This window comes from Balaenoptera acutorostrata, chromosome 5 (genome assembly GCF_949987535.1).
Source record: "Balaenoptera acutorostrata chromosome 5, mBalAcu1.1, whole genome shotgun sequence".
NCBI classification, from domain to species: Eukaryota; Metazoa; Chordata; class Mammalia; order Artiodactyla; family Balaenopteridae; genus Balaenoptera; species Balaenoptera acutorostrata.
In genome coordinates this window covers 110,205,809-110,231,853 of record NC_080068.1, presented here as the reverse complement: position 1 = coordinate 110,231,853, position 26,045 = coordinate 110,205,809, and the positions used below count along the sequence as shown (strand labels likewise).

General features: G+C 36.4%; 2 protein-coding genes across 8 annotated transcripts in view; one reads left to right on the top strand and one right to left on the bottom strand.

Annotated features, from left to right (window-relative positions):
- Positions 1 to 20,238, bottom strand: part of GSTCD (glutathione S-transferase C-terminal domain containing) — a 128,555-nt gene extending 108,317 nt beyond the window's left edge. For 2 of the 3 annotated variants that reach the window (XM_007190985.2, XM_007190988.2), the window contains exons 1-5: positions 19,976 to 20,238; positions 11,446 to 11,886; positions 10,329 to 10,796; positions 4,953 to 5,204; positions 783 to 876 (exon numbers count right to left, since the gene is read on the bottom strand). In XM_007190985.2, the coding sequence (XP_007191047.1) occupies positions 783 to 876; positions 4,953 to 5,204; positions 10,329 to 10,796; positions 11,446 to 11,865 (1,234 nt within the window). In that variant the 5' untranslated portion in view covers positions 11,866 to 11,886; positions 19,976 to 20,238. Of the gene's footprint in view, positions 1 to 782; positions 877 to 4,952; positions 5,205 to 10,328; positions 10,797 to 11,445; positions 11,887 to 12,235; positions 12,310 to 19,975 lie in introns of all 3 variants that reach the window. The other variant, XM_007190986.2, reaches the window with a different exon arrangement.
- INTS12 (integrator complex subunit 12) overlaps positions 20,213 to 26,045 on the top strand; it is a 35,318-nt gene continuing 29,485 nt past the window's right edge. For 2 of the 5 annotated variants that reach the window (XM_057546803.1, XM_007190983.3), the window contains exon 1: positions 20,270 to 20,418. The gene's annotated coding sequence lies outside the window, so the exon portion shown is untranslated. Of the gene's footprint in view, positions 20,419 to 26,045 lie in introns of all 5 variants that reach the window. The other 3 variants (XM_057546804.1, XM_057546806.1, XM_057546805.1) reach the window with 3 other exon arrangements.

Genomic DNA, 26,045 nt, shown 5'->3' with positions numbered 1-26,045 from the left:
ACAAATATAAATCCTTTCTATGGCAATTCATTCCTATCCCAGGCCCCACAAGATCCCAAGATTTAAATAACCCAAAAAATGAATTTATAATCTAAAATTACAGAACTATTAGGGATATGAGACACCGGCAGTGAAGTCAACAGAAACAACAAACAGCAGAATTAGACCTCTATGGACATCAGCTATTAGAAATAATAAATACAGAATATAAAATCACTATGTTAAAATACAGAATATAAAATCACTATGTTTAAACAATTATAAAAAGAGGAAACTGAAACATGAACAAGGAAAAGTTTATTATCAAAACAAACCAAATATAGTTTTTAGCAATAAAAATATTTAACTAAAAATCTAACTATCAAAATATTTTTTCAAACAATATTTTAAACAATTGGAAATGATTATGAACTGGTTACTAGATAATGAAGGAATTTTTGTTGATTCTTATAAAGCGTGATAATGATGTGATTATTTAAGATGTCAATATTTTTTAGATGTGTGTACTATAGTATGACGTGTTATCTGGGATAGGCTTCAAAATACTTCAGGAAAGGAAAAAAAGGAACAGATGAAGCAGTGTAGGAAAATATGAGAAATATTAAATCAGAGCAATGTGTATATGTAAAATTTTGTAATAAAAATAAAATGAAAACTCAGCGGATAGTATGATCAGAATATTAGATATAGCCAAAGAGAGAACTAGAGAACTAGAAGATGGATCTGAAGAGGGTATCCCGATTATGAGTAAAATTTAAAGATTAAAAAAACCCAAAACTTACCTTCCTTTGGGCTCACTGCTGCAGGAAGAGTATCCCAATCAAGGGTCCAAGTAGGGCAAGGGTGGGGAGAAAACATCACTTCAATGCCTTTTTCCTAGAAAAGGAGATAGGCCCTTTCCAAATTAATAAATTAATAAAATCCTGTTATGTTCTAGAAGACCAAATTTCTATTTTCTATACCGGCAAGGAGGGACACAGATTTTAATAATCATCAAGTATTCCTCAAAATATTTAGTTACATAAGAAATATATGTTGAGTTTCTTAACAGCACGGTTACTTTCCTATTAAATTTCCTATTTAAATTATTACCTGAAGTGACACAGAAGTAATAAGTTACTTAGAAATATTGCGTGTCAAAGAGAAAAGTCACCTGAGAATAAAAGTTTTGTCAAAAACAATCCACGTAATCAAAACTGACTCTGCATATGTCCATCAAGTTCTGTCTTGGATTATACAAAAATTGCCACAGCCTAGAAGCTATATTTACAGAATCAAAAAGTCCCTACTTTAACATTCACCTCAAAATATCATCCATACTAGTCTTTTACAAGTACCTACAAAGTCTCTAAAAAAGAATCCCTTTGTTTTAACCAAATGGTTCCCAACATTTTTTTTTCCACCATTTAAAAAAGTGATCATCCCTCTTCCATATATAAAACAATTCTCAGGTTCCTTCCTCATGTTAGAAGTTATACATTTATTTATTTGATCTACAGACAGTGGCATGGCATACACATGGATTCCCAGAACCTTTCCAATCACATTCTGTGTCCACAGCCTACAGGATAGATATCCATGGTTCTGGAATTTTTTTTTATCTGCAGGAATATCTTATTCAAAAGAAAAATCCCTGAGAATCTATCATTAACCCCTTTGTATCAGTTAGTTCGTGAGATTACTTTCCATTATGAAAACTAGCTGAATTTCAGTGCCAAAGGAAATAGTACAAAGATTCTTTTGTTGGGGTAGAGCTATAGCTACAAGTATAGAGGTCTAGAGTACTTACCTCCTCCAGAAAGATAAACACATCTCTCTGACATGATCTACCTCTCTCCTATCTCCCTTAGTCTAGTCTAGCCATATTGAACTTCCCGCTATTCCTCATTTCACCACACTTATTCCTAACTTAGAGTCTTTCATAAAATATAACTATATTGAGATATAATTTCTAGGCCATAAAAATCTGTCCCTTTACGGCATACAATACAATGGTTTTTAAAATATTCACAGTTGTGTATCACCACTATCTAATTTGAGAACATTTTCATCACCTCAAAAAGATGTCCCATACTCATTAGCAGACACTCTCCATTCTCTCCCCAAAGCTCCCTGCTCTAGGCAACTACTGATCCACTTTCTGTCTCTGTAGATTTGCTCAGGGTCTTCTTACTAGCTGGATCCTCTGACTAGAACACTTCATCCAAATCTTCAAATGTTCATTCAGGTCATTTGCTCAATGTCTTCACCTAGTCAAATAAGCCTTCCTGACCACCTTATCTAAAAAACGATCCTGACCTCAATCATCTGCACCCCCCTCTCATCCCACATTATTTTTTTATAGCATTTATCACTACCTAATGTGTTATACATTTATTTATGGTTTTTCTTTATTCACCTCCCCCACCAGAATGTAAGCTCCATGAAGGCAGTCCAATTTGTTCTTCATACATCCAACATTCAGAACAATGTTTGGCGTTTAGTAGACATATGTACATTTTTTGACTGGATAAATAAATAAATTTAAAACCTCTAGAGAATAAGGGAGATTTTGGAGGCAAGATTGTGTGTAAGAAAACAGAAGGAAAAAAAGGCGAGATGTGAGCGTTCCTAAGAAAAACTTTCCTACTTTACACATCTGCTTAGGGCCAATTTCATGTGTCCTCATTGCAATTGGCAAAAAAGAAAAAAAAAAGCAAAAACACAAAAAAACAAAAAAAAAAACCCTGACTATACAGAAATGAAAAGTTACAGTATAAAAAAAATTAATACATTCATAGAATATGTTAATTTGATATCATATTGTCTTTCAAATATATGACAATAGAGAAACTTGTAAGTAGCAAAAACAATGCCCTATTAAAAAGGAAAATGTTACTATGGTGAACTTCTTTAATAAAGTTGGAAAAGTGAAAAAGAAAAAAAAAAAGAAAATGTATTGTATCCAATATACACTATCAAGTTAGAATTACATGAAAATTGAAATTATAACTTTTTAGATTTGAACATTCTGTTCTTATAAAATTGCAGATGTGATGTCCTAGTCAACTTCTATACAATCGTAAAATGTAATGACTTGTACAGAATGTGTACTACACCCTCCTAATTTATAAAAGGAGAAATTGAGACCCTTTGGTTAAGTGACTTACTCAAGGTAATAATGTTAGCTTGACTACAAAGCTGGGACTAGAACCCAAGTCACCTGGTCTCTAGTATAGCCTTCCCATGGACTGTTCCCAAGCCAATGACTGACAGTCTCAGTCTCAGAGACTGAGTGGCAGACCATTTTTGAGAAATATGGAACTCTCTGACAGATGACTCAGGCTCAAGGATTCCCCACTAGCTTGACAAAACTTTCTAAGAACTGCACTGAAGTCTGACTTTTCTGACCCAACCTTCCTTCCTTTCCCGTTTTCACGCACAGGGATCCAAACTGCACCGCGTTCTGAAGGTTCCCGCAGTCTCTTCTGGCTCCCTCCCCACTTTCCCTCACAGATGTTTCCCTCAGTATACCTCTTGCCCATCTAACCCCATCTTGGAGTTTGCTTCTGGAGGACCTGAACTAACACATCCCCTGTAAATTAAAAATTCAGGATTCCTTTATATTTTTTATATTATTACAAAAGGGCTTATTTTTATAATTTTTTAATTGTCCATATGTATTTTATTTATTTTTTTTAATTGGGGTATAGTTGTTTTACAATGTTGTGTTAGTTTCTACTGTATAATTGTTTATTAACTTTTTTCTGAATTTAAATTTTAGTCACCTGTCTCTTTTTCATAAATATTTTAAAATGTATCAAACGCAAATGTCTTTCCTAATGTCATTTTATTGCTGGAAAAGCATAGGTAGAAAAGTTTGAATTACCAATCTTTTTTTCAAGACTGCATAAGTATGAATTAAAATAAAAGCACAGATTTTTGGTTTGTTGAAATTTTTAAAATTAGTATTTTAATACAAGAGTACTCTCCTGACAATTATTTTTTTTAAAACACTCAGGAGGTAAACGAGAGATCGCTGAGCAGTATAACCATCTGATCAAGACACATCAAGCTTTGGACCTGCTTTGATATCTTCTGTAATCAACTGTACCATCTGCTTCATTGTTTCATCACTAGGCTAACAAAGCTTAGCTGAAGAGATAAGGGGCTGGTGTCACTACTAAAATCTGCTTTTCTAAATCAGCAAACTTTCTGTTAACTGTAGAACTCAAATACTTCCTAAGCCAAGTAGAAAAATATAATGATTTTCTTTCTAATACAACTCAGATGACTAGCTCAAATTACTTTATGAATTTTCTATTCGAATAAATCTTCAAACAGTCTAAGTTAAAAGCAAAACATTTTTGCAGATTGTTTTGAATGATAGAGAAAAGAAAGCCTATTGGTGAAAACTTTTACACTTAGTACTATTAGAAACAAATTATGCTGCAAAGAGAGAAAAATAAATCATGTGCTCTTATTACATAAAAAGTCATAAAATCAAAGAATAAAGTAAAAACAGAATTCAAAGAATTCAAAAATCTTAAATTTAGACAAAACCTTGGAAAATATATTGAGATAATCATCTTCATATTTCTTTAATTCAAATCATCTCCTCAAAATTAAGAAACTGAGAAACCAGTTCCTTGCAACAGAAAAACATCAGGTTAAAACAATAAACTTGACCAGGTGTGATATGACTTTGGTGTCTCGAATATAAAAACAAAAAATTCTGAGAAAAATACTCTTAAAAATATATATTCTGACTTGTTTGGCTCCAAAGACACATAATATTAAAAATCTTCAATTTACTATATTTCACTTAAATCCAAAGACTAGCAGAAATATTAATTGGTCAAGAGAGATATAAATAAAATTTATAAAATGTTAAACAAGTTGGGGTAAAATGCTCAGCAACTTTATCACATGGAATCTTTCAAACAAAATTTTAATAAAAACAATTTAATTACCATTAACTTAGTCATAGTGGGTCTTGGTCCTCCTATAAATGAAGGATCATTTTGCTCCTCTACACATGGGACCTCATCTAAGCTTGGCTGCTGTTCATTCGAGGTGGTCTGTAATTCTGGTAAATGGAGAAATTGGATCCCACACTGAGAAGCTATTGTTTTTACTCTTGGCACTTCCTGAATTCTCTGGTACCAGGCAGCCAGCAGTGGAAATTCTACCAGCTTTTCAGAAAGTTTCTTGCAGATAATTACCTAGACAATTACAAAGAACAAAACACATTATTATATATTTTTTGTTTGTTATAAGAGCTGATTGAGGTAACTTTACATACCATAAAACTCACACATTTAAAGAATGAGTTTTAGTAAATTTATACAGTTGCACAACCACCACCATAATCCAGTACCATTATGCTCAACGTCACACCAAAAAGTTCCCTTGTGACCATTTGCAATCAGACTCTGCTCCACAGTCAGTTGTAAGCAATCAATGATCTGCTTTCCATGTGTATAATTCTGCCTTTTCTAAAATTTCATACATTTAAATGGAATCACAAAATGTGGCTTTTTTCACTTAGCAATATGATTTTGAGATTCATCCATGTAGTTGCATTTATCAGTAGTTTGTTTATTATGATGCAGCATTTAAAGTAAGGCTTTTATTTATTCAGATTAGAAGCATTTGAAACCATTACCCCTGATGTAAATTAATATGTTTATTTTCTCTTGGTCAGATGCTTTCTCTCCAGCACCACCACCAAACTTCAATTTCTTTAAAAATTAGAATGTTCTTGCTTCTTTGTGAGACACTGAATGCTGTTTCCATAGAAACAGTTATAATGTTACAAACAGATTATGACTTATGAACAGATAAAATGAAAAGGTCAAGTCACAGAAAATCTCTACAAATATATCTAGCAATAATCAGTGCCAAAACAGGAGCCAGAAAGGACGAAAATTAATGAAAAATTTCACACATATATATAGTCTATTTTTAACTGGACTTTAAGGTTAAATAAGAATTGATTATAAGAACAGGGTTTATGTCTAATTCTCTTTGTATACTACAAGCGCTTAAAACACCGCCTTGCAAAAAATACTCTGAGTGAATGAACAAATGATCAAGAAACCATTTATTGACCTCAAAGAATAATCCCCTAAATTAGTGTTTTTCAAACTGCTGCTTACAACCCATTAGGAGATTTAAAAATCAATTAAAAAAGAAATTTTTTTTTTTACAAAATGAAATTAAATAGAAAATATCAGAGTGCATAGCATGTAGTAAGGTGGGTTATTTTCTGTTTATACATCTATATTTACATATATAATATAAAGATGTATATTTGTATTTGTATGCTCAGTCACCTTGTAAAATGCATTATTTACTGTGAAAAGTAAAAAAGTTTGAAAAATACCATCTAAATGGTACTCTGGGAGCCAAAAAGTTTCTAATTCTCAACAAAATACTTAATTGCCTGGAAACAGATTATGTGCTAAGGGAATTGCGCTTTAAGCCATGATAAATTAATCAAATAAGAAATTTCTCATTTCCTCACCTTTCCTTTACTCCCCTTGGTGGTCATTTATTCTTACTTGTTAGACACATATGACATCTTTCCCTCCTTCTGAAAATAAGTTGTGATTAAACAACAATAATTCACGTTTAAACAAATTGAGGAGTTCTACTCTGCATGGCAGGTCATCCCATTTAATCAGTATGCCAGGCTGCTCTGCTAATATCCAGACAGCTCAGGAGGTAGGGCACCACATTCATTAATTACACTTGAGAAGATATATTTAGGGATGAGGCTAATGATAAATGTGTGAAATGAAAATTAAATTTGTTCCTAAGAAATGATTTTGAAAAGATGTTACCTGCCTGATGAGATCAAAACATTATAAATACCAGAGTTACTTAAGGACAAGAAAATAATTTATTCTCAAAATATTGGTAAAAAGTTACTATCAAGACCACAAACTGAAATCCTAGTGGCTTTGTATTTAATTATAGCAAGAGGCAGAAAAACTTGTACGAATACAAAGAGAAGCAAGATATTACACCTGTCCAAAAGATCTCCTCCTCTGCATTACTTTCCAATCACTTATTATATACAGTATTTTGTAATTCTTTTATGTCATTTCCTCAGTCATGTCTACCCTTTCAAAAACACATCATAACCAACAAATGTTTAGGTGAGCAGTGTAAGCAGTATAAAAAATAGTAAACAACCTGTCTAAATGGAAATATAATCCCAGTTCAGGGTCTTTTCTTACCATCTAGAACTGGTGAGTTAAAACTGAAAATTCTAAGGACCTAAGGAATAGGACAGGGGATGGAAAATATAAATCAACTACGGCATCCATAATTTTTGCAATATGCCAGCCAGTAATGAGATTTCCATTTTATTCTCAATTTTATGCCAATAGGACCAGTGAAAGAGGTACTTAACATAGGTATTTTTGCTCAAAAATCAATTTCTAAAATGATTTTACTTTAGTAATAAATGCATCATACTTTTAAAAAACTAAATTCAAAGCATTAGAAGTTAAAATGTATTAAGTTCAATCATAAATGTTCAAGTTACAAAAATATTTCATAAAATGTCAACTTCTCTGTCTTCCAGGAGTAGAATAATCTTTTAAATAGTTCTATCAAAGTGTACCTGTTTAGTAGCAGTAACTTAAAAATAACTATAAAATTTTCTGGTATCAGAGAGAAGCAAGATTTTGCCTTAGTATGGTTATTCATTGTTATTTCTCCCATCTGCTTCCTATTCTGTGTACTAGAAGGTTCTAGCAAATAAATTAAAGGGAGGGGGGAATCATAAGAAGCATGCATTTTAATTTATTCTTTTTTAATCTATTCCTGAAACTTTCCAGAGGAGAGGATTTTATCAGGCACCTTCCAGGAAGAAGTGTTGGGCTATCAGTGGTTAACTTTGCAAACTAACATCCTATGAAGAGGAAGAGAATCTTGGAGCAGAGGTTTAGATATAACACCTCAGCCTCTCTCCCTGTTGTTGTTTTGCATATTTGGCTTTATCCTGTTTAGCAAAACTGGGTATTTTCCCTAACTCTTTCTCATTTTGACCTCTGGTATACCAAATCTTGAATTAGCAAAATTGACTGCTCTTTCATATTCTTGATCTTATTCAACTCCGTGTTTCTGATCCAAACCTAGTAACTTGAACTTCATTCCTGATGATGAACTTGATCTTAATTCTGATCATCTGGACCACTACTCCATCACCTCAATGTGTGTTAATACAAGTATAAAGGCTCAGCATTCTAGCCACCATCTGAACTAAAATGGCTGCTTCATAACCCAAGATGACTTACAAGAGGAAAATAAATACAACAGAAATAACATCAAAGCTTTGGCAAAGAAAGATTAACTCCTGAAAGAAAATGTGATGATCCAGGAAAAATACAAAGAAAGAGAGGAAAATATTTAGAGAATTAGTTTACATGATGTCAAAAGAGAAGAATTTAATCATAGAATACATGTAATAAAAAAGTTTTCTGCTATTTTGAACTGAGATGAAAACAGAGTTCATTAGTTGTATCAATATTAGGTAGATTTACTCAGCAGTGGTCAGGCTGATGTCCCACCTGACTGAAGGGGGAAAAAAATCCTCTCAATTGGGAACACCTCCACCTCAATTGATCCTCATCAGGTAAACAGTATTTAAATTAAGCTAAAATTAAATGCAATTTAGCTGAAGATGGATGTCTGGAATGATCTAAAAATAACCTTTATGCAGGTGAATCCAATTTTTTATGTTTTGTTGCCTTTGAAGGCAAATAACCAAATCTTCTCTATCACCTTGTTTTATTTTCTTTGTAGCACTTACCATTATTTAAATACGTATTATTTATTTGTCTACGTGTTCATTTCTATCTTCCCTATTCTTCTATTTCTATTAGAATATTAACTCCATAAGGGCTGGGACCATTTCTGTCTTGTTCATCACTGTATTCCTAGTGCACACAACAGGGCATGACATATACAGTAGGCTTTCAATAAATTTCTCAAATGAATGAATTAATGGTTGTGCCGCCTTGATTCGATTTTTATGAAATTAGGAACAAATAGTTATCCAAGAAGACCAAGAAGCCATGAATACCAACAGTATTTCCTAATATGTACCAAATGACTGCTCTAATGATTGAAGTCGGTAATAACAGCAGAGGTGGGGGATTGGGGGGAGTCAGGGACAAGAGAATTCAGAAATCGTTTGCCGAGGGAAAAGAAAAAATCTACGTTTTTCTCCCCACCCAGCCCCACGGACAATATGAATACACATGACATTTACAATACTAATCAACATCTAAACGATTCCTAGATCTCTTGTTTTCACATCCTTTGATTCTGAAGTTATTTTGGTTTCTAATCTTGTTTTGTTTACATTTTAAAGAAAAGAGAAATGTTCTTTAAGAAAATGCCAATTGATTAATGCCACTTAACTTATTAGTGAAGCCTGGTCTCCAAACATATAGATTTTCATTAGAAATCTTTTCTCATCTGTCAGTAGAGATGCCTGAAGTGTTGGTGATATATAATCAAAATGAAATCTGATATCTGATTCCTTAGTAAGGGAAAGGGTGAAATGCTTCAAAGTGAGAAAAATGCAGCTCTGGAAAATCAACTGGAAAGTTGCAGAGAGCTCTAGCTTCCCATGTTCACTCTCATACTACTTTTACCTTGTCTTTTTTCCCTCCACAGACAGAAAAAAACCACATACATACATACATTTATATATGTATGTATATAAATATGTATATATATGTACACACATATATACAAACGCACATATATACATATATGTGTACCTGAAATGAAAAAGGAAACTTTCCATATATAATCTCCCACAGCACTGAATAGTACTGCCAGCTATGTAACATAACAGAGATGAGGGTAAAATATTTCTGATTTAAAAATATCTAACATAATGAAATTAGCATTTGAAGAGACTACATCATTATAAAATACAGCTGACAAGAGTTTTTAGTATTTTAATACTGGAACCTCTAGTATTAGAAGGTGATCACCACAGCATTTTAAAATTAATAATCATAACAAATGCTAATGTTTTAGCAACTCAAAACGAAAAGTCATAATAATTACTAACATGTATTGAAAGCAACTATGTGCCAAACGTCGTTCACAGTTTACACAAATTGTCATTTATTCCTCACACTGATCCTATTAGATGGGCACTATTATCATCTCTATTTTACATATAAGAAAATGGAGACAGATATTAATAACTTGCCCAGGAGCATAATGGTATTAAGAAATGAAATAGGGATTCAAACCTGGGCAGTTTATAGACTGAAACCTACAGCAATGTATCCACTCTTGATAAACCTTACCAAAAAATGATGGATACAGGGCAAGAGCACAATATCTGCCAAAGTGAAGTACAGGCCTTCTACGAACACATGGTCCAGAGGTGGAAGGTCAGAGGCTCTCGCTTTTCTGACGTGAGCAGGCTCCTTGTTGGCAGGAGCTGGTTCCTCACGTACTGTGAGCTTTGAGAATGCCACTCTCAGTTCCAGGCTCGCCGATGAACAGTCCACCTCTTCAGACGTTTCCTGTCTAGGGACCTTGCTCTTCGTTTCTTCCTTATCAAGGGAAGGCCTAACCCCAGCAGCCTTCTGCTGCTTCAGCTTCTGCCGCCGGAGTTTGTCATCATTATGTACCCTAACGGGCTCACTAAGCTTCTTCTCAAGCTCTAGTATTTCGGCAGGGATAGTTGGGGGCTGGTCAGAAGATTCTTTGAGAAAATTCTCAATAGCTAAAGGGATGGTAAGTTCGCATAGCCTGGTCCACTGACTAACCTGCAAAACAAAACAAAACAAAACAAGAAATGAAAGGATTCTTTACTTTCAACACAGCTTGAAGAAAAATAACTTTCTATTGGGAAATAAGACTGGTTTAGAGAATTTAAGTCTTGAGCTAAACCATCTCTGGGCTAGGCTTTTACGCTCTATCACGAGACATTACAGTACTTCAGAAGTGATAACATTAAACAATGGAGGTTCAGCATTCCTGTATCTGGAATATATGCTATTCTCCGGTATCCACTTACCGAATAAATCCTCACTTCCCAAAGCCTTTAAAGTACACTCCCCCTAAAAAAGCTGGGTTTCCGAAACATTGCTACTTTGAGCTCCTGTTCATATGTAAAATCCCCTTTAAAAATCCTCCACGTAATTAAAATAAAAGGGAAAGAGAAAAAAAAAAAAGAGAAATCTTTCCCTAAAAATAATGTCTCTAAACCTCATAAATTAAATCTTAAACTCTTATCTTCCAATACTGCGCTGAAATATCGGTATACATGAAGGGCTATTTTAACTCTTTCATTGGTTACTGTAGTTTTTTTAAGTAAATTAAATTTTATTTTCCAACAGAAAGTTCAAATAAATATTCAAGTGAATGTGTTGTCACTTATGGCTTTAAATATCAGAAAAGAGACATTATACTTACTTCAGCACAGGCTTTCAAGCAAGTCTTCTTAAAACCCAGAAGTTCCAAAATTTCCTTCTTTGAGGGGTCTGCTTCATATGATTTCTGGATTATGTGTCTCAGAACAACAGCAAGTCCTGCTCTACAGAAATTGTCTGGTCTTTCTACTACTGCAGGTAAACAGCAATTCTGGACTATTGGTGGAAGCTCTTGCCTTGAAATAATCTGTATTTCAACATCCTCAGACAGTACATTTTTAAGTAGTGAAATACCTGTGCTTTCTTCAGTGAGGACTAAGCAAACTTTAAAGATTTTGCAGTCACAGTATGATAACAAAAATAAAGTTATAGATGTATGAAGAGGAAAGATGCACCCTTCTTTTTGGTGAGAAAGGTCCAAGTATAGATATTCTTCTGTAAGACTTTTCTTAATGCCTTTCATTTTCTTCTTTCATTGGGTTACCTGAAGCATAAATTGAAGTGATTATAGGTCTTAGAATATAGAAATTGCAAAGCTAAAATAAAAGATGAACATTTTTAAAACATTTTCTAGAAATCAGCAGGGATTTGTGATAGATATGATTCTACAAGAATTGGTTCTTGGAATGAATAAATGGCTTCCAAAAGAAAGATTCCTACCCTGTGCAATTAACTAGTCTTAAGGGTGATTTTATATCCAGCTCCTTTAAAAAGAGCATACCTCAGGTGCTTTGCAATAGAACTCTCCCAGTGAAGTACTGATACTTTGGGGTCTCAATACAGGTGAGAACAAAAGATGAATAGAATGGGACATAAGAAATAACCAAGAATACCTAGAGTTGTCTGGGGATGATAGCTCTGAGAAGCTTGATGATGCTGGTCCTTCCATACTGCTTGTTTTATGCCCCTAAAATATAATAATTGAGGGGGGGATATATTCATTCTCTCACAAGAAATGGATTCTCCTAAAGTGGATTTTGATATGTGATGAGCTATTGTATGCTGAATCACAATAGAAAAAAATATTTGAAATTCTCCATAACTTAGATGTTGATAAGTGAGATATCTCTAAGTTAACATGTCCAAAATCAAGTTCCTTATTCTCTCCCTACCCCAAAACCTGTTCCTCATGTATCTTCCCCATTTCAGTTAATGGAACACCATCCTTCTAGCTCTTCAGGCCAAAAACCTGGACAATCATTCTAAATTACTCTTTTCTTTCACACCCCCATAACTAATCCATTAAAAATTTATTTTGGCACTACATTCAATATATACCTAGAATCTGATTATTTCATTCCATCTTCATTGCTTCCACTGTGATCCAAGCCACCATCACCTTTCTTCTTAATTATAGCAATTGCTTCCTAACCCTGCTTTCCATCCTCTAGTCTATTCTCAACATAGTAGCGAAAATGATACTGTTAAAAATGAAATAAAATCATGTCACTTCTCTGCTCAAGCACTCTAATGTCTTCCCATCCTACTCAGAGAAAAGGCAAAAGCTCCTGCAAAGGTCTACAAAGATCTCCTTGATCTAATTCTCTATGTCTCTTTGTCCATCTCATCAGCTCTCATTTTTGCTCACTGCTTCAGCAAAAGTGGCTTGTTGTTCCTCTAAATCACTAGGTACATTCCCACCTCAGTGCCTTGGCACTTGGTATTTCTAGTGCCTAGAACACATCCATACCTCCTTTAAGTACCTACTCAAATATCAACTTTTTGAGATGTTACCTGGCTACTGTATTTAACTTGCGAACCCCAACTCCCACTTTCCCTGAAAAAACATTTCCATCCCCTTCTATGCTTTTCTTCACAGCATTTATCACTATTGTAACATACTATATTATCTATTTTGGTCTTCGCCCAATAGAATATTCCATGAGAGTACAAATTTTATTTTATTCACTGCTATGCTAAAACAGGGCCTGCTATATGTACATATGTGTGTATATATATATATACACACACACACATATATATACATGTATGTATATATATGTGTATATATATATATATATATATAGTCAAGAAATATTGAGTGAATGCATGGACAAATAGACATGTTGGTTATTTTAAAGATGCAGACATACACAACCTGTGGTCAAATTACTGATGGGTGTTTTCAAGTCAAAATCCTTAAGACTTTTGTCAATTATGACTTTTTGTTTGATTTCTACATTTCCTGGGTCTAAAATTCCCCATGTTCTAATCCATAAATCAAAATTCCAAAACTGACACTAGATGGCACTCTTTAAAAGCATTCGCTTTTTAAAAATTATTTAAAAACTACATTAAAAGCCTTTAAAAAGTACACATGCAACTCTTTCTTTTAAGTGTATTTGAAATATTAGTGCACCTGAAATTTAGGGTGCTAAAATTTACTAAATTTCCTTTATATTCTAAATTCCTTAGTTTTTTTTTTTAATCAAAAGCAAAATAGTTAAGTACTCTTTAGCCATCTTGGTCCTCAACTTTTTTATTAAAGGGCTAATAATCCATTATAACAAAGGGATATAGTTAGTAAAGTACTGTCGTGGAAAACTTCTTGATAATGCAAGTGATCACCAGTGTTTTATCTTATACTTCTTTTGTTAAAACATAACAGATCTGCACCATGGTTTGTTACTTATTTAAAAGATTATCTATGGGAAAATTATTTCATGTAATTTAAAAGCAACAACCCTTTAACCCATGGAAACCATTTTCTCCCTGAGCTAACTTAATTACCTTTTGGATTTTTTTTTCCCCCACCTAGAGCTGATTTTAAAACAAAATATTAAAGGGCATTTGTTAAAGCTCACAGGCAAAAGAAACCAACATTTTGTAGAAAATTGATAGTCTCTTTGGAGAGTTTATCCCTATATATCTACTGCTGATTAATTTACCAATCCTCTTAACTCCCTTTGTTGACTGTGGGATGCTATAAAGAAGATCCTTAAATGCTTCCCTAAGAAGCAGATTTGAAAGAAAACATAATCGATTTCCTCATTTGCCCAGCAGTCTAGGAAATAGTAATTAGAGACTAGTCCTGCTAACACTTAAAAAAAAAAAACAAACAAAAAACTAAAAACAACATCATACTATTTTACAGCTTCTGATTTAGGATATGCAGGAACATTTTTTTAAAACTTAGAGTACGTGTATATCTGCCGCTTCCCGAGGCACATAAGAACCTTGAGAATTAACTTTTACACATTCTATAAACTTTTTTTTTTGCTGTGAGCACTTAATAAATGCTAAATGTCAACAAAATAGAATAGCAATAATCTGCCCTTGGAGATATCTAAAAATTAATGAGATGCCGAAGAGAAAATACAAAGTACTGTTGATTCTGTTTGAAGATTTTTTTTTTTGATATGGACCATTTTTAAAGTCTTTATTGAATTTGTTACAATATTGCTTCTGTTTTAAGTTTTGGTGTTTTGGCCGTGAGCCATGTGGGATCTTAGCTCCCCGACCAGGGATCGAACCGTCACTCCCTGCATTGGAAGGCGAAGTCTTAACCACTGGCCGGAGAGGGAAGTCCCAGTACTGTTGATTCTTCACATAATTTATTTCTTTAAATATAGATGTTGGGGTTTTTTTTTTTCTTCCCCTTGAAGATTAAAAATGTTACTTAATGATCTTAGAGTTAAAAAAAATTACTCTCCCTGGGCAATTTCTCTACATTAAATACTACTGTAATTTCAAAAATAAATATTAAGTATTAGCAAACCTGTACAAATTTGATATCTGTTTTTGGCTTGTACTATGTCTTTAACTTTTCAAGAAAGTAGAACACAGTTTTTGCTTAAAGTTTGCAAATACCCTCAAAAGAAACCTTTTTTTTTCTTCTTCTCCATTTCTACCTAGAGAATTCCTTATTTTATTACTTTTATGTCATGAGCTTTAAAAAAGGTAGGTGTTGTAGGATCATCCTCTGGGTCTCCAACACACGGAGCTGGGGGCATAGCTCTTGTTAGTCCAGACTACATTCCTGCCAAGCACAGAAGTGCTGTATGTCATTTTCCCTTTCTCAGCTTTGACAGGTGCCACGCTGCAACTATTCCTGTGCTGGAGTGCGGAAGCAGCGGACAACACCACAAACCTGAGATGCTGAACAGAGCTGATGGAGTGTGCATCTCCTCCCTGGAAAGGCCAGCTTGCTTGGGAATGTTGCAGAGGGAATAAAAACAGGTAAAAAGAAAATACTTAAGCCTTGGTTTCATTATTTGGGAATCTTTAAAGATATTTTTAAACAAAGGAAGTAGTCACAGGTTTAATTAGGAATTTAATCTTTTTTTTTCATTCTCGTTCCAATTAATATATCTTGGTGTTGATAAAATGAAACATTTCACACATGAAAGGGGAAATGAGTTTTATAGGTGTTTTCTTATCTAAAACCATTTTACTACTTTACTCCTTGCATATGTATATATAGAGAGAAAGAAAAAAATACTATAAATAAGTATGAAAATAAGCATACTTCTCTGGAAGCTGGAAAAATAGTTTAAAACTTTTGTGCTCAAAATTCAAATCTGGATCTATGGCAACTAAATATTACATAATAGATAAATAAGTTATATATTATATATAAAGACCAAAAAGTACACAACTGCAACTAAATATTAACCAGTTGATGGTTTTTTTTAAAATAAGAAATTATCACTGGGCTTGGGATTTGATAGGAGCTTAATAAATGTTAAATGAACAAAGAATACGATTCTAAATATTATGTACATTTTATTGTCCACTAGCTATGTGCTAAGCACACAGAACTTTTGTGCACTACTTCAATCCTAATAAGCCTTAAAAGTACATTTTACTCCCACTACATAGATAAGAACTGTACTTCAATCCAAAAGCATTATTTGAATCTATAAAGGGATCTTATTGGAAAACATTAAGGAATAGGTATTTTTCTAACATAAATAGCACTACTTTATAAACTTCATAAAGTGAAGCATATTGCAATTTTATTGCAGCAACAATTTCACCAGAGTGAAAATCATCAGAACTTATGTTATTCTAAGCAACTGTCCTTGATAAAATCCTCCATGCTAAAGGCAGAGTTATTTGACAATTCTCAGCACTGGATTAAGTTTTTTGATAGTTCCTTCCTATTTCCCTTTATTGGATCCTCCTCAGACCTCTTAGTGACCTGTAGCTCAGTACTTTACCCTATTCTCAACTTACACTCACCCCTCTGATTACTGGCTGTCAAAATTTGATCATGCCACACAATAAGAAATAAACCTTATAATGAAAGTCATTATACACTGAATAATACTGAAACAAAAGAATCGCCAAGCGATATCCTACCACATGAGATACAACTGACAGTTCACTCTGCTTTTTCTTTCTTCTTCTTCTTCTCCAGGGTTGTTTTATTGTTTTTAATGTTGGTGAGTACTCACTAAAGTGAGTCCATGACCTATGGGCCACCACTTACACTACAACGGCACTACCTAAGGTGATTTACAGTGCCATAGGGTTAAATATCAGCTACAACCTTTCCCCTGAACTTCAGACTCCTATACATGTATCCTACTTGACATCTTCACTTGGACATTTTTCTACACCTGTTCCTCTTTCCTCAAGTAGTCCCCATTCTTGATAAAATAGCAACACCATTTACTCAGATGCTTGGGCCCATAATTCTGAAGTCTCACTCAACTCCTTTTTTTCTCTCTCTTACCCTACTATTTCTACCTTTGAAATACATGCTAAGTCTAACTTCTTAGCACCCCTACCAATAACACCTTAATCTAAGTCATCACTAGCTCTTACAAAGACTACTGCAAAAGCCCATTAACTATTTTCCTCCACTCAACACAACTGTCCATTCTGCAACTATACTCAGGGTGATCCTTTAAAAACATAAATCAGACCATGTCCTCTGTTCACAACCATCCAATGGCTCCCCAGAACATTTAAAATAAAATCCACATTTCCTATCATGGTCTCTAGGGCCTGATGTGAACCTAGCTGTGTTTCTTTTTTGACCTGATCTTCTAACCCTCTTCCCTCTTGTTCACGTCCCTCCAGCCAGTTCTCCTTGTTGTTCTGGGAAGATGCCAGCAATGTCCTCATGCTTGAGAATTTTGGTACTTGCTATTCCCTCTGCCTAGAATGCTCTTCTCCAAGATATTCATATGGCTTGCTCCTTCATTTCACTGAGGTCTCTGAATATTAACTCAGAGCAGTCTATCCTGAGAAAAAGGACTCCCATCACTTCCTAGCCCTTTACTCTGCTTTCTTTTTCTTTACAGCACTTATTACCTCACATATCTCCAATGCTGAAGAGTACTCAAATTTTAGTTCAAGGAATGTTTAGTTCAAGACTTAAATTATGCTTTATACTTCCGAACTTCTCAGGGAAAATAACGGATCTGTGTTGAATTGAAAAGATTTTCTCCAACCAAATATTCAAAAAATCTGTTTGTTACTGAGGCTGAAAGCTGGGGAGTCACAAAATGCTAGAATATAAATGTGACACCCTAAGTCCACTTGAATATTAACTGCTTATATTGTACAGAATAGTTCAAAGCAGTTTACAAATACGAAAAAATCACAAACTCTTATTTTTCTTAAAGATTCAAATTTAAATTTAAACCCATTAAAATTCCCCACTACATCAAATGTTCAACATTATGAATATTAGAACTCAGCCTGTGTTTTATACATAACAATAACAGTATTTGGTTGCAAATCTCACTACTTTCTTTCAATAATATAGATTAAACAAAGAAAAGCCTGCCTCTACAGAGTTAGAGAGCAGCTTATTACCTTAGATAGTAAAGTTTAAAAAAGGGAAGAAAACACTGAGCCATTTCAGTGCTCACTACATTACGTAATGTGAAGACACATATCATTAAGTCCTAGAGGACAAAATCCTATGATTAAAATTAGCTGCTTATCTGGGCAAGAAGTGGGGGAAAAAAAAAAAAACAGTTTAAAAAAGCTTACTGTAACCTTAGCCATAAGGGAAGTGTGTCCTCTCTGGAGAATCAGGAAATCATCTGTTGCCATAGAATCATAATGCTTGCAGCTAAGCCTGACCTTATACCTGATAGGGATCCACAGCATGAAATGCTAACATGTTAGAAACATCGGCAAGCCTGAAATAAAATTACTGAATCCCCACAGCAACCAATACCCGTGCTTATTATGAACTATATGGTTTAAATCCTTGCTTTCCAAGTACTAATCATAACAGAATTCAGTAGGCTACTTTAAAAACTTGAAGATAAAAACAACATATGCTAAGGAACTGTGTATACTACAGATATTTTAGTTGACTGGCCTCAAAATTTAAGTATCAAAAAAAATTTGTTAAGTTTCAAGGTCTGCTAAATTGTTGCTGTTACCCACTTGCATACTCAGTATTTATTCTTATTTCAAATTACAGGTGATACAAAAGCTACAAAGTAAACACAGGTTAAAACAAAAATAAAAACAAAACCCTCGATGGGCCTTCTACTACAGAAGTTAAAGTTTGAGCTTTGTTTAAAGCAGGCAAACATGTAACAGAAGTGTAAAAAAATAAAAGAATTGATAAAATAAATGTCAAATCTCACTGAGTTTTTCAGATTTATTTTTGAAGTTAGGACTCTTAAAACAATGCCTTCAGGTATAACGCAAACATAATTTCAAGTAATAAGTATGCTTAAGGCAATCCTTTCAGTAGTGTATATTCCCCACCAGGCAGCTGAAAAGTCACATAGCTTAATGTTTGATTTACTAAATATGATAGCAAATCACTCAGTTGTATTTATAACAAAGAATTTATTTTCACAATACTTAAGTGACCATGGTTAAAGCTTAAATTGTCACCACTAGTTTTTGCCAGCTTTTGCATTTTCTCCTTTAAACACTGTTTCTAGATAAGCTTAGAAAAAAGTAGAAGTACTTTATCTTCTCTTATCAATAATTTAGCAGAAGACATTATTAAATGCTGGCATTTTCTTGATATTCAAGAACTTATGACAAGGAATGGGATCATGGCATTAGGGAATCATGACGTTAAGAATAAAGAGGGGGAGTGGGGGAACAAGTCACCTAATCCCAAACCAGGTAGAGAAAGTACTCGTATCAGTAAACGCTTTGGAAGTCAAAGCAATTTTCATGCAAGTTAAACTCTAACTTTCTGTAGAAGTTTAAAACCAAAGTGAAACACTGCTTTGATGGTGTAAGAGAAGCAAATGGCCCAAAATGAAGCAAGTTCATTAGAGCAACTGTTAGGTAGTATTCACATACAACTGCTTTCTCCAGTGAGGAAGGGCTGGAATAAAAAACTAACTGGAAAAAAAAAAGTTAAAGCGCGATCCAAGAGGTCTTAAAACTACACCTAGCAACAAATGGCAAACGACCCCACAGACTGCTGAAACTGGAAGCTGCTCCATTCCCCCATCAGTAGAGGAAGCCACGGGGATTGGTCTTGGAAAAACTGAGAAGGGGCCCGGACCCCTCCACCCTTCCCACCCTTCCCGCCCTTCCCCACATCCTCAACCCTGTTTCCCCAGATGCTAAGAGGCGGCTTTACGGCGTCCCGGGGACTGCGGAGCCGGCGGCCCGAGCGCCCTCCTTACCTGGTCGCAGAGGCGCGGCCAGGCAGGGAGGGTGCGTGAGCGTGTGGGTGACACGGACCGCTAGCGCATTCCAGCCCCGCCCGAGCCGGGTTTCCCGAGGCCACTTCAGGAAGTCTTCGCCCGCGGGCCACACGCAGCCAACGAAGCCAGGAGAGAAACAACGAAGACCGCGCCAGGGAAACTGCGGCCCCCGCAATCATTCATAATCCGGCGGACCGGAAAGAGTGGGTTACGTCACTTCCTACCGTCGCACAGCCAATACGTTCCCCAGTCGACCCTGCTGCGGGAACCTTTGTTTTTCCGCTCTCGGAGCCGGCTGCTGCCGGGAGCGGTTCGTCAGGCCACCGGGAACGGACGGGGCAGCGGGGCGGAGCGGTGAGTTGTTACCAGCTCACCGGCTCCCAGCCGACTCTGGGAGGCTCGAGACTTCTGCGAGGGGCGAGGTGGGAGAGTAGTTCCGTGCGGTCTTAGTTTCCTCCCTCCTTGTGGGGACATCTCGTAATTTGCAGGCGGTCCAGTGCCCAGGCTGACTGCTCTCCCCTTAAGTGAGGGTAGTGCGTCCTCGGGGGTTGTGGCGGGCTGGGGCACGCGGACCGAGGGCACAGCCCCGGGGACTAGGTCCTTGGAACCCTGTCTCCGACCTTCCGCGGAAGGTTTTGGCGACTTCTCTCGACAGCTCCCTCTGTCGGCCTCTCACCTTCTCTCGAGCTCACTTGTCAAGGACCTTCCCCTGTGCTAGGCCTTGGGTGTGTTGTGACTTTGATCAAAAGATTGGCAGTCCTTGTCTGAGTGTCTCTGGTCGCTTTTCAGATTCACTGTCACTTGGTTGGTTTGGAATCAGGGTCTTTCCGCTTCCCTTATGTTTCCGGACGTATGCCTAAGGTTTCAGTGTAATCCAGGGCCAAGAACTCAGTGAGGGAATGAAAAGGGCAGCATCTTTAAAAGGTTGTTTATTAGAAAGGGTTGCAAGAGCTTGCAAAGACATAAAGGGCAAAGCTTTCTAGAGCTGTTATGTGATGGCAACCCTAATATTGCACTCTGCGTGAACAGGGTCGATTTCCTTCATCTCGTTCACGTACAGATGATCAACTTTGGACTTCTTTTAAGATTCGCATGTAGGGTGGGAAATGAGATCTAGATGAAAGAATATATTTATATATGAGTACCCAATTTGGGTTGGAGAAATCACAGAAGCCCTAGAAAGTGACATTTAAACGCAACCTAGTTCATTCACTCTACAAATACTTTTGAGAATCTGTGAAGTTCCAAGCACTAGGTATATAACAGTGAATAAAACAAGTCCCTGCTTGCATGGAGTTTACAGTCTAGTGGGATTAATGAATTTAAATCAGATGAAGGATTGGGAAGAGAGTGTTGCAGATAGGAACATTGTACAAGTCCCCGGTCATGAAAGAGGTGTTTTTGTTTCTTATTGCTTTTCTTTTTTTGATGTTTGAGGGTTTGTGGGGCGGGGCAGTTGGGTGGGGATGGCTTGGGATTTCTTTTTTATTGCTTTCTGTGAAGGGATTTTGGACATGATTAGAATTGTGTAGAAGGAGAGGAAAGACCTATATACTTTGATCTCTAATAATTCCAAAGCCATTATTTTGTGGTACTTTGCAAAATAGCAGAGTGGTAGGCAAAAAAGAGAGCCTCTCTCCTTAAAGTACTCAGAGTGTTATAGAGAATATACAAATGTACAAAAAAAGAGTGTGGGTCAAGGTAGAAAGTTCCAGTACCATGAGAATGCACTTTGAGATATCCTAGGAGGACACGATTAGTTGTATAGGGGGTAGAGAAGAACACTGTAGCTGTGAGTAAAGTTCTCATGAGAAGGAGTATTTGAACTGGGTCTTGATAGCATTTGGAAATATAAAAATGGGTAAAAAGCTTGTCAGAAAAAATGAGTAGAATTAGCAAGCCCAGCTAATGGCTCTGTGCTACAGAAGGTCTGGGGATGAAGAATTAAAGTTTTTGTGCCAGTTACTGAATCTTTTTAAATGGTAGGCCAAGAAATTAGGCTTTATTTTAAAGGCAGTGGGAATCCTTAATTTTTGAGGAAAAAAATGAAAAAAGAAAGAAAAGGAAGGAAGAAAAAATGTGTTGCAGGAACATTAATATGGCAACAGTGTTGAAGTCAAGGAGAATAACTAGATTGTTGCTGTAGTACAAAAAGCAAATAAAGACCTGAATCTGAATAGTAGCTGTGGAAATGAAAAACAGGAATAGATGTGAGAAACGTTGCAGAGTCAGAATTCACAGGAAAGGCCTGCTGATTGTTTAGATATAAGGAATTGGGGAGGACTCAGTGAGGCAGAGATTTAGGCCTCAGACCTGATTAATGGAGAGTGTGTCATTTATTGAAAGAAAGTGCAGGACAGGGAACTTTTTTTTTTTTTTTTTTTTTTAAAGGATTTTCTTATTTATTTATTTATTTATTTTTGGCTGTGTTGGGTCTTCGGTTCGTGCGAGGGCTTTCTCGAGTTGCGGCAAGCGGGGGCCACTCTTCATCGCGGTGCGGGGACCGCCCTTCATCGCGGTGCGCGGGCCTTTCTCTATCGCGGCCCCTCCCGTCGCGGGGCACAGGCTCCAGACGCGCAGGCTCAGCAATTGTGGCTCACGGGCCCAGCTGCTCCGTGGCATGTGGGATCTTCCCAGACCAGGGCTCGAACCCGTGTCCCCTGCATTAGCAGGCAGATTCTCAACCACTGCGCCACCAGGGAAGCCCAGGACAGGGAACTTTTGAGGGAAGATATTCATCATCTCAATTTCAGTCATAACTGAATTTGAGATACCATTAAGGCAACCAGGTACACATGTTTACTAAGCAGTTGGAAATGTGGGGTTTGAGCTTAATAGAGATTGGAATGGGGATAAACATGTGAAATCAAGTTGAAAACATGATATATATAAGATCACCACGGAAGAAATTGGTAGCAGAACTAAAGAAAATAGACAAGAATAGATACTTGGGCAATACCAAGAGCAATGGGGATGAAAAGATGACCCAGAGAAAGAGTAGCCAGAGACAGAAAAAGAAAACCAGGAAAGCTGAGTATTACTCGTGGAGGAGGAAGATTTTTGAAAGAGAAAGTGAATAACATGTATTCACTTGGCCAGCATTTACTGAGTGCCTGCTATCTGCCAGGCACTCTGCTAGAAACAGGGATTACAGCAGCAGATAAGGTCAGTGCTGGCCCTCATGGAACCTACGTTCTACTGAGAAAGACAAACCCTGTTTACATAATTAACAGTGTAGTAGCTATGACGTGTAAATACAGGATGTTTTAGGACCATATAACAGTAAGACTCCTTATTTTGTTAGGGGAATGTGCAGAAAAAAATTGAGACTAGAAGGATGAATAAGATGAGGCAAGGGACGCTTTCTACTAAAGAGCTGGGGTAAAAAAGAGTATATGTTGAAAGATTTGAAATAAGTCATGTGGTTACAACAGAAAGTGGGAATAGCTTGAGATACTAGGTAACATTTAATGATCAATTGTGCTCTGTGCCGGGTACAGTTGTAACTGCTTTACATGTATTACCAGATCATGTAGGGCATTAGAGACCTTTTTAAGAATCTTGTTCTTTAACCTTTGGACAGTAAGAAGTGAAAAGGAGTATTTTAAACAAGTGGATGATATAAAAATATTTGGAAAGGGGCAAGAGTGATTTTGAGGCTTTTTTTTTTTTTGGCTGCATTGGGTCTTCGTTGTTGCACGGGCTTTCTCTAGTTGCAGCGAGCAGGGGCTTCTCTTCTTTGCAGTGCACGGGCTTCGCATTGCGATGGCTTCTCTTGTTGTGGAGCACGGGCTGTAGGCACGCGGGCTTCAGTAGTTGTGGCACGTGGGCTCAGTAGTTGTGGTTCACGGGCTCTAGAGTGCAGGCTCATGAGTTGTGGTGCAGGGGCTTAGTTGCTCCATGGCATGTGGGATCTTCCTGGACCAGGCTTGAACCTATGTTCCTGTATTGGCAGGCTGATTCTTAACCACTGCACCTCCAGGGAAGTCCCGATTGTGGGGTTCTGATTAAGCTCTTACAGTGGGCCAGATAATAGCTGCATGATGGTAGCTTGGTCTAGGGTGTGGTAATAAGGATTGAAAAAGGTAGATGAATTTGAAATATGTATAAGAGGTTTGGTGATTGAATGGGAAGCAGGGGTTGAAGTGGAAGGAGTTAAAGCTGATTCTCAGGTTTCTGGCTGGAGCAATGGGATAAGTATCATTTGAGAAAGGGGAGATTAGGGGAAGAACTGGTTGAGAGAAGAGTTTATGAGTGGCTCTGTTAGGGGCATGTTGAATAGGTGGCACCAGTGAGATATCCAAGTCAAGCTGGCAGTTGAATCTTGGAAGAGACGCATGGGCTGGAGAGATAAATATGTAATTACTGGCAAAAGGGGATAGGTCAAATTGTCTAGGGCAGTAATTCTGAAACTTTTAGAGTAGATCAGAACCATCTGGAAGATTTAATGGAAATTTCTGGGCCTCACTCCCAGAGCGTTTTCATTAGTAGGTATGGTTGTGGAGACTGAGAGTTTGAATATCTAACAGGTTCCCAGGTGATGCCTATTGCTGCTGATCCAAAGGGGACATTTTGAGAAGAAGGTGTAGAGTGAAAGAAGAGACCCAGAACCTAATCTTGAGCAACTCATTTTTGATTCCTCAAGATTTTTGAGGAATCTACAAAGAAGACCAAGAAAGAAGTAGGAGGAAAAAATAGTATTTATTATACTAACCTGACTAAAGCTGTGAATACTTTGGTATTTGGTATTTGGTATTTGTATTTCCATGGAATGGTGGGACAAAGGCCAAATTGCAGGAAATGCTATATAAGCAGAAGGAATGAAGAAAAAGTATAAAATGTAGAAGAAGTTTTGCTATAAAATGAAGAAGATAGGATAGAAGATATTTAAAGGTCAATGAAAAGATGCCAGTAGAAAGAAAGAGGCTGGGGGAGGGAGGTTTGTGAGTGGCGGAGAAGACATAGGAATAGTTCATAGCTCAAGGTTTCAGAGCGGGAGGAAAAAGATAGGTTCCAGGCACAGGTGGCATTACATGGAGAGCCACCCTCTTATTTAAAAGGTGGGAAAGAGGAAAGGATTGGTGCAGGTATATTTGTAGATGTGTCAGAAAGTTGATTTAGTTCCTCTCTGACACTTTCTGTTTTCTCTGTGAAGTAGATGAGGACATCTACTAAGACAGAGAAACAGTTTCAAGGAAAATGGAGAAAATGTGACTGGTCTTTGCAGAAAGTGGGGAAATGAGTTGACCAGAGAAACATGATAGGATTGCTAAGTTGTGTTGAGTGCCTAGATGGGATTAGTGACTCTGAAGATACAGAGTGTGTGTATTCCTCTCAGCTGCACTTAGATTTTGGGTGCAGGCAGGGAGAAGGTAAAAAGGATGGATGACTATAAAGTAGATGAAACTGTAGAACTATGGGACAAGGATGCTTAGAGTGCTAGAAGAGAGTCTCTGAAAGGCTGGACCATGAAGGATAAAAAAGATGGAGAAAAAAGGTGATTATTTAGAAGTGGGAATTTCTGTGTTACTTATATACATTTACTGTATATAACTAAGGTATATAAGTCTTAGCTCCTAACGTGAGCTAAGACTTTGTTCCCACCAACATCACTATTGCCACCTTCCTAGGCCACTGACATTTTTAAAAGTGGTGATTATTATTAGTTTTCTGCATTCTTCTTTTTTTAAAACAACATCTAGATTTGAAATTAAATCTACATTTAAAGCATTAAATTTCTGTATGTATTTGTAGCTATATCTACACACACCTAGGACTTTGTTTTCTAGAATTCTAATCCACAATAAGAAAGCTCTTTTACAATCTATTTTGATCATGAGTTTTAGAATATACAGGAAAGAACTATATAGAAGTAACATGATTTGGTGTAACTCCTGGAAAATATTCTTGGAAATAATAAAGGAGATAAAGTGACAAATTTACACCACAGTTGCTGACCTCTTTAGGACTTCAGTAGAAGGAAATAAATTTCTTTCACTATTCATTCCCCCCTTATCCATGTGGGATATGTTCCAAGACTCCCAGTGGA